At 48.2% G+C, this 12,239-nt stretch overlaps 1 protein-coding gene across 1 annotated transcript in view; it reads right to left on the bottom strand.

The window, feature by feature from the left end:
* LOC136592487 (oocyte zinc finger protein XlCOF8.4-like) overlaps nt 1–12,239 on the bottom strand; it is a 100,225-nt gene that overhangs the window by 65,990 nt on the left and 21,996 nt on the right. The window contains exon 4 of the mRNA XM_066588602.1: nt 6,116–6,239. Within this exon, the coding sequence (XP_066444699.1) occupies nt 6,116–6,239 (124 nt within the window). The remainder of the gene's footprint in view (nt 1–6,115; nt 6,240–12,239) is intronic.

Raw genomic sequence — 12,239 nt, 5'->3', positions numbered from 1 at the left:
AGGGAACCCGAGCGCCGGAAGGACGCGGTCTGGTTCAAATACGTCCTCAGGGCGCAGACTAGGTCTAAGGTATGCAGAGCCCGTCCCCTAGGGTGAACAGTCTCTGGACACGATGGTAGTACAATGTCTTCATTAATGTGGAAGGTCAACACCACCTTTGGGAGAAAAGACCGCATCGGTCACAGCACCACCCTATCCTGGTGAAAAACCGTAAAGGGTGGTTTTGCCAACATCGCCGCAATCTCCGACACCCAGCGAAGGGAGGTAACGTCCACCAGGAAGGCGACCTCCCAGGACATCAGCTGCCACGGTATCTCCGCTAATGGTCCAAACGGATGGGCCTGTATGGCATCCAGAACCAGTTTTAGGTCCCAGGGTGGCACCGGAGACCGAAAAGGGGGTGCTGTATGAGCAACTCCTTGTAAAAAAAGGTGTGCACCGCCGACCTTGAAGCCAACGGTGGCTAAAACAAAATTGACAAAGCCGAAACCTGTCCCTTAAGGGAGCTGAGGCTCAGGCCCAAGTCCAACCTGTCTTGGAGAAAAGACAGGAGGCGGGCCAACAAGAAATGCCTCGGGTGCGCCCCCCCCCCCCCCGCCCCCCGTCTGCTCGCACCAGCGAAGGAATGTTTTCCACACCCGGTGATATAGCAAAAAATTCCATGCAGGAAAAAGTGTAATCCACTCTTGCTTGCAGAGTAAAATTTGTAATCTTCTTTAGTCATATTTAAACTTGCCAGGTGTACCCATCTCTAACCAGACACGTATTGGCTGCACAGAGCCCTCGTCAGTGGTAGTGAAGTGAGCAAGCTGAGGGCACAGCACACCCTATTCTAGTGTTTGTTCTTTGGAATTACCCGGTGATATACTCTCAATGACGACGGCTTTCTAGCCCTAATCATTGTTTGAGTAACTGGGTCTGAGAAACCCGTGCCCTCAGCACCGTGGCCTCAACCGCCACGCCGTTCAATGCAGCGTAGCCAAATTCTGGTGGTAGAGGGGACCCTGAGAGAGAAGATCTTTTCGCAGGGGTAACCACCAGGACGCGACTGCTACCAGGTCCATGAGTTCCGCATACCACGTTCTTCGTGGTCAATCTGGGACTAAGAGAATCACAGGTAGCCCTCCTTCCTGATTCTCCTGAGCAGCCGGGAAATGAGGAGCTTGTGGGAAGACCTAGGGGTAATGGACAACCCGTCCGTGGAGTCATTAGCGCATCTGCTGCTAGTGCTCTGGGGTCCCTTGACCTGGCCAGCTAGGCTGGAAGCTTCTGTTTGAAGTGGGATGCCATCTGATCAAGTGACTCCTCTGCTGCAGGTCCCGCCCTGATGGCTTATGTAAGCCACGCGGTCGCACTGGCATTCCCTCCAGCCGATGTGCAAAGAACTGAAAGGTCCGGAATACTGCTTGCAGCTCCAATACATTTATATGGAGACCGGATTCCTGCCTGGATCAGGTTCCGTGCCACTGGATCCCCCAGCGCGCACCCCCAGCCTGTCATGCTGGCGTCTGTAGTCAGCACCTGCCTGAACGACCTGCCCTGCTGAATGCGTGGCGAGTCCAACCATCACTGGAGTGACTGCTGAACCCCTGGCAGAATCCTTATCTTCCGATCGAGGGATCATGCCAACCCGAACTGGGCAAATGAAACCGCCTCAAAAAACGAGACCATTAGGCCCAAGACCTTCATTGCATGGCGGATTGCCACCGGTCGCCATGATAGAAGGGACATTACCTGCTTCTGCAGCAGCTGGCGTTTTGCCTCCAGGCGAGCCACTCGACCCAGAACCGTGTCGAAGCACATCCCCAGGTACACCATGCGTTGTGCTGGCACAAGAGATGACCTTTAATAATAGATCAGCCAGCCGAACCTGAAAAGAGTGTCCAAGGCAATCTGCAGGCTCTCCAGGTTATCCCGCTGGGTCGGGGCTTTACCAGGATGTCGTCCAGATACGGCATGGCAACGACCCCCCTGGAATGTAAGAATGCCATTACTGCCGCTAAAACTCTTGTAAACACCCTGGGAGCTGTTGCCAGCCCGAAAGGCAACGCTGCGAATTGGAAATGCTCTCCCTGTACCCGAATCGGAGGAAGCGCTGGTGCGCCTGACGAATGGGGATTTGTAAATATGCATCCTGGATAGCTATCGAGGAAAGGAACTCCCCTGCCTCCAAGGATGCGATGACCGCTCGTACAGACTCCATGCGGAAATGATGAACCGCCACTAACTTGTTCAACTTCTTTAGATCCACAACCGGACGGACAGCCATCCTTTTTGGGGACCACCAAAGGATTAGTGTAGAACCCCGCAAAGTGTTGCTCGGGGAGAGCTTGCACCACCCCCCTCTGCAAAATAGAGAGTGTGGACCGCCTTGAGGAAAGCTGCTGCTTTCCCTGGGTCCCCCGGGGTTCTGGACCGAAAAGGGGCGGACGTGTGGTTGCATCAGGAACTCTATCGCATAGCCCCTGGACACGACCTCCAGCACCCAGGTATCTGAGACATGAGTCGACCAGACCTGGCTGAACTGGAGAAGCCAACCACCACCATTTCCGAAACAGGTGGGGGCAGTCCCTCATGCGGAGGGTTTTTGGAACTCTTCGTAGGCTGAGGCCCGTGCCAAGAGGACCTTTGTTTAAAAGGGAAGCCTCTTCCTTTATTCCCACTCCTGCGGACCTTTCCTCTCCATCCTGCGAGGACTCGCCCGGCGATAGGAGCGATCATCTCTGCTGCGGGGATGACCGCTTTGGACGATTTTGCGGCAAAAGCGAGCTATTTTCACCCGTAGAAGTTATCGGGACCTGGGCTTCCCAGGCGGACACCCATTCTGGTACTTGCTAGGCCTCAAGCTGGCTGGCGGCCGCAACCTAACGAGAATGGGAACATTCAGCTTAGAATGCCCGTTGACCCTCTGAGATGAGCCCGACTAGCTCGGCGCCAAAAAGGCGAGATCCTACAAAAGGCATACTGATTGACGACCCCTTTGAAGAAGCATCTGCATCCCACGATTTTAACCATAGGCTCCGGCGAGTCGCCACTGATGCCGCAGAGGCCCGAGCCACCCGTTTGGCTGCATCTGCTCTGCTGTGCCCGGCAAATTCCCGGGAGAAGCCCCTTCAAGGACTCCCCCTCGTAACCGTTTTGCCCAGTCAGTAATAGCCTTACTGACCCAGGAAGAGGCAAACACAGGCTTAAGAGCCGACCCTGCCGCCTCGAAAACGGTCTTCGCCAAAGCCGCGTCCTTTCGATCCTTGGAATCCCTGAGATAGAAGGACTTCGCCGTAGGCAGCATAATAGGCTTAGCCAGGCGAGAGATAGGCGGATCAACTAACGGTGGGATCAACCACTTCTAACACTTGCGAGAAGAGGTATTTCCCGTCCACGCTAATCCCGGTGCCTTCCACCACTTAGATAGGACCTTGTCAAAGGCCTCATGAGCAGGAAAGGTCTTCGGGAAGCATCTGGGCTGCCTAAAAGAAAACGATATCCCAGACGCCTGTGGCTCTTGCTCAGTGAGCTGAAACGTATCCACTAAGCTCTCCACCATCGCCGAAAATCTAAGGACCTGATCCCCCCCCCATGACAAAGTCTGAGGAGGATTCAGACCACTCCTCGTACGAACAGACCTTCTCTGCCAACGATCGGCGCGACCTCGTACCCGAGGAGCGCAAAAACGACGGAGAATGGAGACCGGGAGGACCGCCGTGAGTTCGGGAGCCTGTCCCGTCTTCGCCGACGGCTGCACTGCGAGCCATCTCTATTTCTCTCACGTGAACCGGAAGCGTCCTGTGCCAACTTCTCCAAAATCGCACCACACGCTCAAGTGAGGACAGACACCGCAAGGGACAAGGAGGGGGCTGAACGGGGGAGGGGTGCTTTGCACTGTCAATTGTTTCGCCGGGGAAGTCTCTACGAAAAGGCTCAGCCTGTCTGCATGCGAACTCTAGGTTACAGCGTGAGCAAGCAAAGGGCGTTACTCTTGCTGTCCCTGGTCCAGCCTCCAGAACTCTGGGGTCGGACATGGTGCTGGGATTTCGACCTGGCAAAAAAGCTGCAAACTATCCTCCACTATGCCAACCGCCAGCAGGAGGGATGAGCAGCAAGAGGGGGGAGATAGCCGCCAGGCAGCTTACCCTAGGTCCTTGCCGAGGTCCGAAGAGATCCGGGGAGCCGCTGGGTCGAGAGCCTGCAGATGCTGAAGAGGCCTCCTGGAGCTTTGACTTGTACTGCACACCAGCCTGAGCATGCACAGCAGCAAGGAGTGGAGGCGCAGAGCGGTCTCAATCTTTGGCACGCTGTCTCCCGATAGGCTGCTTCACTAAATCATCCCTCCTCACAATCCAGAGGGAGGAAGGGAGGGGGCGGTGTGCGTCACCAACGAGGCCATGCCCCTGACACCACGAAGCCACACCCCCATGTGTCACTAGGGTGTGACCACAAGTTGGAACCACGCCCCCTTCCGACCCGGAGCTCCACTGACGCACCCAGGGCTGCACTGAGGCCCCCTATTGGGCCCCATATGCTGCAAGAGTGCCCCCTGCCAGGAGCCAAAGACCCGGGCGGCACCATGTCGCTGCGCTGTGCTGCTAAGGTGCCACGCCGGGACACCACCGCATGTAGCCATGCCCACTCAGCGTGCTCATGCCCTGATACCGGCACCAGAACACCACCAGGTAAGCCATCAACCAGAAATAGGCACCCCGCGAGCTCAAAGGGAGCAGAGGGAGAGATTAACCCCCCAGCCGCTGCACTATAATATAGGCACGCCAGCACTTACCCTATGCCATGCTGCCCGAAACAAAAAATACATACACAGCGCGACATACGGGGAGAGGCAAAGGAGGGGAGAAGGGAAGGTCACCAGCGCATACTCACCTCTTGCGTCCTTGCTGGTGGAAATAGCGGTTCCCCAGTTCCAGCAGCCTACGCCTATAACATTGCCTGTTTAACGGGTAGGGGATGTGGACCTTTGCACCAAACGGGGGGGGGGGGGGGGGCTCTCGCTGGCGGGCCACATGCAGATATATATGATCCGGATGAACCACCGTTTCTTCTGAGGCGGGCCGGGCAAGAAGCAACCTGGACAAACCCGGGTTGTTCGCCCTCCTCTCCGTTCGGGTTTGATGGGGAGCGTCCTGCCTCCCCGTCTAACTCTGGCACTTAAACCAGCCCTAATGGTCACAACCGTTCTCCTACGAGACACTAAGCTAAAAACTGATTAGCCTGGTGTCGGCAGGAGGGATATAGCCAGAGGGCGGAGCTAACTTTTTGTGCTTAGTGTCGCCTCCTAGTGGCAGAAGCTATATCCCACGGTCTTTGCTGTGTACTCCAATGACACGAGCGAGAAATATATATCTTACCAAAAAGGTGTACAGTATGCTTGTACATATTTGAATATTGCAATTGAAAAAATAATAGTTTTTTCAAAAATTTTCCCAATTTTGGCTATTTTAATAAATATACACAATTTCTATTGGTCTATTTTTACCACCTAAAGGAAGTACACTATGTGGCGAAAAAAACAATGTCAGAATCACTTGGATATGCAAAGCCTTTACAGAGTTGTTCTATGCAAGATATTTTAGCCACTATACAGAGGACAGGGAGGTAATGTCCGACTGCCGGACACTCATAGAACAATGCACAAGAAATGCTCTACGTGAACTGCTGTGTATACGCTGCCACTACCTCTCTGAGTTAGAGGAAGATCGCCGCACACATTAATCTCTGCCTGTCCTATAGCAGGGAATGCAGTGGGGGGCGGGCACAATCACATGCATTGCCCCTCCATTCCTTGAGGAGCATTTGGGGTAACCTTCTCTCAGGATTGGTAGGGGTTCCAGTAATTAAACATTTACAGCCTATCCTATGATACACCTAAAGACCCCACGCACATGGCTATATCTATATCAATCTACACACATACACTGTGTGCGTGCGTTTGCCTGCGTCTGTCTGTGTGCCTGCGGGTCGCTCTCCCGGTCTGCCTGTGTGCGTTCGCCTGTTATCTGTGTATCTGTCTCTGGCTGTGTGCATTCGCCTGTGTGTGTGTCTATCTGTGTGTCTCTGTCTCTGTCTGTGTGCATTCGCCTGTGTGTGTGTCTGTGTGTTTTCTTACCTGATATTATAAGAGGCCGGTGCTCTTCCATCATGATGTCTTTGTACAGATCTCGGTGCCCCTCTAAGTACTCCCACTCCTCCAAGGAGAAATAGACTGTGACATCCTGACACCTTATGGGAACCTGATAAACAGATACAAACTCAAGAAATTCAGGGTTAAGCATGGAATTGTTGCTCTATCCTGGCTTCCATAGTGTAATTAGCGCACACTCGGCGACAGAGCAGACCATAATTTAGTGGGTTATTCCACATTTCTGTTGTAGTATGACTTGTATATCTCCAATGGATTATGAAAAAGGCCCGGTTTACCAGAAGGAGGCGTACGTATGCTTTATCAAATACAGCAAAACCTGCAAATGCACTGAGCATGACAAGCTGTGGCCATGCATAAAGGCCCACTTGCAAGTAACGATTATCGCTCAACAATCGTTCAAACAAACAAATTTGAGTGAAAATCAGAGTGAATGCGAAGAAAAAAATAAATTTAAAAATCGCTCACTTGTCTTTCCGTTTGAACATTGTTGGATAGCGGGCTTCTCATCCTGTGTAAACGCTCCACGCTTAGCGCTTCCTACAGGGGGTGAAGCGCTTAGGGAGAAGCGAATACGAAGCCCACAATCCAGCGGCAAGTCTGTGTAAACACTTTGCACAAGTGCTGAGAACTTTAGCAGTGATGTCAGCACTTGTGCAAATGTTTAGACAACTGTTGGCCTGTGTAAAGGTTCCATAAGACATAAGGGAGTCCCAGGAAATCTACGGCAACTCATACAGTTGTTATATGCGAACCAAGAGGCCACGGTCGGGACCTCCAACGGTAACGTGGAATGGTTCAGAATCGGTAAAGGCGTACGCCAAGGCTCTGCATTGTTCAACCTCTATGCAGAGGCGATCTTGAGGCAATGCAATTTAGATGAATCCAGCATCAAAGTCAAGATCGGTGGAGGAAACATCAACAATCCAGGATTTGCAGACGATACAACAATGCTGGCAGAAAATCAGGAAGATCTTAGACAACTGATACTAAAACATTACAGAAGGATGTGAAGAAGCGGCCTGCACTTTTGATTATCAAGACAACTAAGATCAAGACAACAGCGGGAAACGGCACAGGAAAAATCAAAACCAAAAATGAACAAATCAAAGCAGTTCAAGACTTCCTCTGATCGAAAATCAACCACAATGGAGAATCGGGACCCGAAATGAAACAAATAACGCTAGGGCGGAGCGCAATGATACGTGTATCTGCAAAAACAAAGACATAAGTGTGAGGGTTATGAACATATTAATTTATATATGTATGTATCTTTGATACACGTTTCCGGAGGCTTTAGGCCTAAATTGTACACTCTATTCTGTGTCCTATGAAAAGCTCTGATAAATGCTTGTACATTTAGGTTAGTACTTAATTACATTAAGTAGAGGTGTAATCTTAAATGTCCATCATGTCTCCAAGATCTTGTTAATCTCGTTACAATGATCAAAGGATAATGGAATGCTTCGATCATTAACTGCTGTCTAGGGCATGTGATTAAAATGTAGATTGTGATAAAGAATCAAGGTACTAGACAGTCAGTCTACATTCCAACAAAAGAAGCCATGTTTATTGAGAAAACGCAATTATTCACCACCTTAGTACTTTGACCTCAGTATAACAGATTGAACTTTGTAACACTAGCCTTTGCACTGATACGCCTACTGATACGCCTATTTTTTGTATAAGAAATGACAATGTACAGAATAAACACAGATTGCTTCTAGACACAGGCCTGATCTGTGTTTCATTGCTTTCTCACGGCGGCCGCCATAACCACCTCTGATTTGGAGCCTCACAGCATATTGACGGAACATTGAATTCCTTAACATAAGCATTGCAACGAAATGCCGGATCGTCAATGCAATCATCTTCCCAATCACAACTTACACCTGCGAAAGTTGGACACTGAAGTATACGGACCGGAGGAAGATTGATGCCTTTAAAAAATTGGTGCTGCTCCTATGAATTCCTTGGACCATCAAGATCACAAAACAAAACAGTCCCAGACTGCATGAAACCAAAGCTTTCATTGGAGGGCAACATTATAAAACAGAGACTCTCATACTTCGGCCACATAGTGCAAGCTAATTTATTAGAAACATCAATTATACTAAAAAGTGGTCAGCGGCAAGAGAAGACTGGGCCGCCAAAGAATGTGCTGGCTTGCTACTATCAAAGCCAACACCAACAGGCAAACAACCGAACTGAGAGAAGCCGTACAAAACAGGACTGCATGGAGATCCATAAAGTGTCCGAGAGGTGCAGACTAAACGGATAGAGAGATCTACTATTCCAGCTGTAGCGCACTTGCTGTTGTCACAGTCTGCCATTATTGGATCTAGTTACTAGTTTGAGACTAAATATTAATATGTTTGTTCTGCACAGAACGATCCACATTTATTCATGAAGAGTAATTGGTGCGAATTACACCGAAGGATGCATTTGTTGGAATTTCTTACTAGGCCATCTATGAGTGGCTCCACATCTTCTCCACTAACTTTCATCTTACTTCTACCTTTCCTTGGATGAATGATTGCCACAGCAGCTGGGGCACGCAGTGTCAGCAGCAATCAGCTGTTTTACCTTACTATCAGATGCGCTGTGCACCGGGCTCCAGTGTCTACAACAGCAATAAGCTGCGGATGGGGAAATGATATTGTGGAAGGAGGTGGAGAGACCGTGTACCTGTTTCCCTGAAAATAAGACATAGCATAATTTTCCAGGATTTTTGAGGATGCTTGAAATATAAGCCCTACTCCAAAATTAAGTGTTGCTTACAGTTAATTTAAAAAAAGTCAATTTAAATAGTGTCCAGGCAGCTATATATGTAAAAAACTTAAATCTTTTTGAGCAAAAATTAATATAAGACACTGTCTTATTTTCGGGGAAACATGGTACACTTGTATGCAGGGAGGGGAGTGATGTTATTTACATGGGACTGTATGTTGGAGGGAATGTTTTTTTTTTCTACATAGGACTATAGTATATATCCACATGTGACTCCAGTGTGTAGTATGGCTCAGACCTCAGAAAGGAAGGAGCGCCTTGTGGATTTGGGGGCCTCCATTTTATTGGGACATTTTCCAGGTACCATTTGAGGCTTGCAGAGGTTTTAAGCTGCCTAGACATAAGAAACAGCCCTCAAAAGACGCCATTTTGTAAACTATACCCCTCAAGGATTTCATAAAGCGGTATATTGAGTGATTTGACCCCCACAGGACTTTACATTTGTTCCTAAAACATATAGGTTTGGCTCAAATGTTCAATTTTCACAAAGGGCAACAACAGATAAAAAATAAATCACCCCACGATTTGCTATCCAATTTTTGTCCAAGAAGAGAAATGCCCCATAGGTGGATATTATCTGCCATTTTGGCACTGGCGGGGTTCACAAGGGAAAGAGCGTCATTTGACTTTTGGTACTCAGATTTTGCTGGAATAATTTTTGGCCACCATGTTACAACTGCAGAGCTACTGAAATTCCCCCACAGTGACTCTGATCTTGGAAACCAGACCCCTCAGAAATATATCAAGGGGTGAAGTGAGTGTTCTCTCACCACAGTGTTTGGCAGTATTTGTTAGTATTGGGCTAGAATAAAAACACATAGATTAGTCCTCATTGTCTTTATTTTCCCAAGGGCCATAAGTGAAAAAGCATCACAAAATCTGTTACCCAATTTCCTCCAAATACAGAAATGTCTCACAGGTCGATGTAAACTCTTGTTTGGGTGCATGATGGAGTTCAGAAGGGGACGAATGCAAATTTTGCTGAAATAATTTTTGGATACCACGTCACATTTGCAGAGCCTCTATAGTACCCAAAACAGTGGAATCCAGTTTGGAAACTACACTCTTTAGGGACATCTTCTATGGGTATAAGTGGTGGTAGTTTTGTTTGGAGTCTTACAGACAGGTCAGTTTATAACAAGGTTAGTATATAAGCTGTGCAGAGGAAATCAGGAAAGGAGGAATGAGAACAAAGCAATTCTGTTGTGGCGCAGACTTCATTTTTACCGCACGGTATAAATAACATGTTCCCTTTATTTTGCGGGTCAGTACGATTACAGCGATGCCAAATTTATGGAGGCGTTTTTAAATAGTTTACTACTTTTGCTCAGTAAAGGAATCTTCCATCGCCATATTCCAAGAGCTGTAACTTTTTATTTTTCCATTTGCGGTGCTGCGTTAGGACTTGTTTTTTCAAGATGAACTGAAACTTTCATCGGTTCCCTTTTTAGGATACAGACAACTTTTTGATAGCTTTACATTGCATATTATGGGAATTGAGGTGGACATTGCTTTATATTTATCCTTAGGTCATTCACCATGCGGTATAATTGACATGTCAACCTTATTCTGTGGGCCAGTATGCTTACGGTGATACCAGATTTATATAGACTTTATTTTTAAGATTTTACTACTTGAGCCCAATAAAAGCATTTTTTTCATAGAAGAAAAAATTCTTGCATCATTATAGTCAGTGAGCCATAACCATTTTACTTTTCTGTCACTGGAGGTGTGTAAGGGCTTCATATTTGCAGGATCGTTGATTGTTGATGTTTTCATTAATACCATTTTGGGGTGCAAATGACTTTTTGATCAAAAACAATTCTGGGATTTTTTTTATTTTTATGGTGATTACTGTATGGGATAAATAAGTTTTATAGTGCAGGTCATTTATATTTTTAGGAGGAAGAGGGGAATGGTGTTTTACATATGAAAACATTCAACACCATTTTTTTCGTTCTACAAGGGGACTTGAAGCTTTGATTGTCCGATCTCTTAAATAATAAACTGCACTTACGTAGTGCAGTATATTGTATCGAAGTGTCACTTTTCTCATTGACAGTTAGGTCTACTAGACCCTGCCTACGGCTGGGCTTAACAGGCAACAGTACATGGTAGACCCAGAAGCCCCTCACTCTCCAAAGCCCATAGGATGTCACAGTCTACGTTGACAGCAGGGACATAAAACAGACAGTTCGGCACACCAAAGCAAGCAAAAACACTCAGTCTAAAAATAAAATGCTGCTGCAAAAACTCGGCATGCAGTTCCATCTCAGGCAGATATGCAAATGATTAGATAAACGATCTTGTGGTTCCCCATAAAGTGCCTCCCCCCCACCCCAACCAAGCTTATAAAAAGCTCTTAGAGGCTCCTTGTGTGTAGGGAACTCCTTTTCCACTTGTTGACCACTAGATACCTCTACGATGAAGCGTACAGATTTCACCCGGTTAACAGCGCTTGGAGTGGGAGAAAGTGGATTATCGTATCGATGAATTGTCCCCCACCAGGCTGTTCTGACCAGAATGTTAGGAAAAGTTGAGTCCAGTGGATGTGTGTGGGCACACGATGACTGGGCTGAGGATGCCCTTGACAGTCCACCAGCAGAGAAGACAGCCTGATCGTCCACCAAGCACCTGCAGCTCCAACTGTTTCATTGTCCACCATCCTGAGACAGATGGAACAATAGTTACAGGCCCTGTGTCTGTCGGAAGCATTTCCAGGCGCTTGGCTGAAGGGCATTTGGTCTCATGGTGTTATGAATAATGAAAATGGATGCTACAGAAATGAAACGGGTTGTCTTCAGTGATATATTGAGCTTTAGTTTGGGCGCTGATGATGGCAGTGTTCGTGTCTGGAGACCTCAGAGTGAGCACCTCAAGCCTGCCCCCAATGCTGGTGTGATAGTCTGGGGGACCATCGCATATGACATTCGGTCACCCCTAGGAGTGGTACCAGGGACCATAACAGCTCAGCAATATGTTCAGGACATCTTGCAGCCACATGTGTTCCTCTCATGGCAAGGCTTCCAAGAGGCAGCAGGATAATGCTCGGACACACATACAAGGGGGTGGGGGGGGGACGGGAATACCCACACAACATTGTCAAACTTTCGTGGCTGCCCAGTCACCAGATGTATTGCCAATAAAACATGTATGGGACCAGCTGGGGTGCCAACTTCCACAGACAAGGAGTTAGCATGAGCTAAAGGCTCAGATACAAGTGAGGAGCCATATGCAGCAGGATACCATACAGAATCTTTATCTCTCAAGCCCACCCGTATCACATATTGTATCCAAGTTA

This window comes from Eleutherodactylus coqui, chromosome 1 (assembly GCF_035609145.1).
Source record: "Eleutherodactylus coqui strain aEleCoq1 chromosome 1, aEleCoq1.hap1, whole genome shotgun sequence".
In the NCBI taxonomy this organism is placed as follows: domain Eukaryota; kingdom Metazoa; phylum Chordata; class Amphibia; order Anura; family Eleutherodactylidae; genus Eleutherodactylus; species Eleutherodactylus coqui.
Note: the sequence above shows the minus strand (reverse complement) of the source record. Positions and strands in the feature narration are given on the sequence as shown.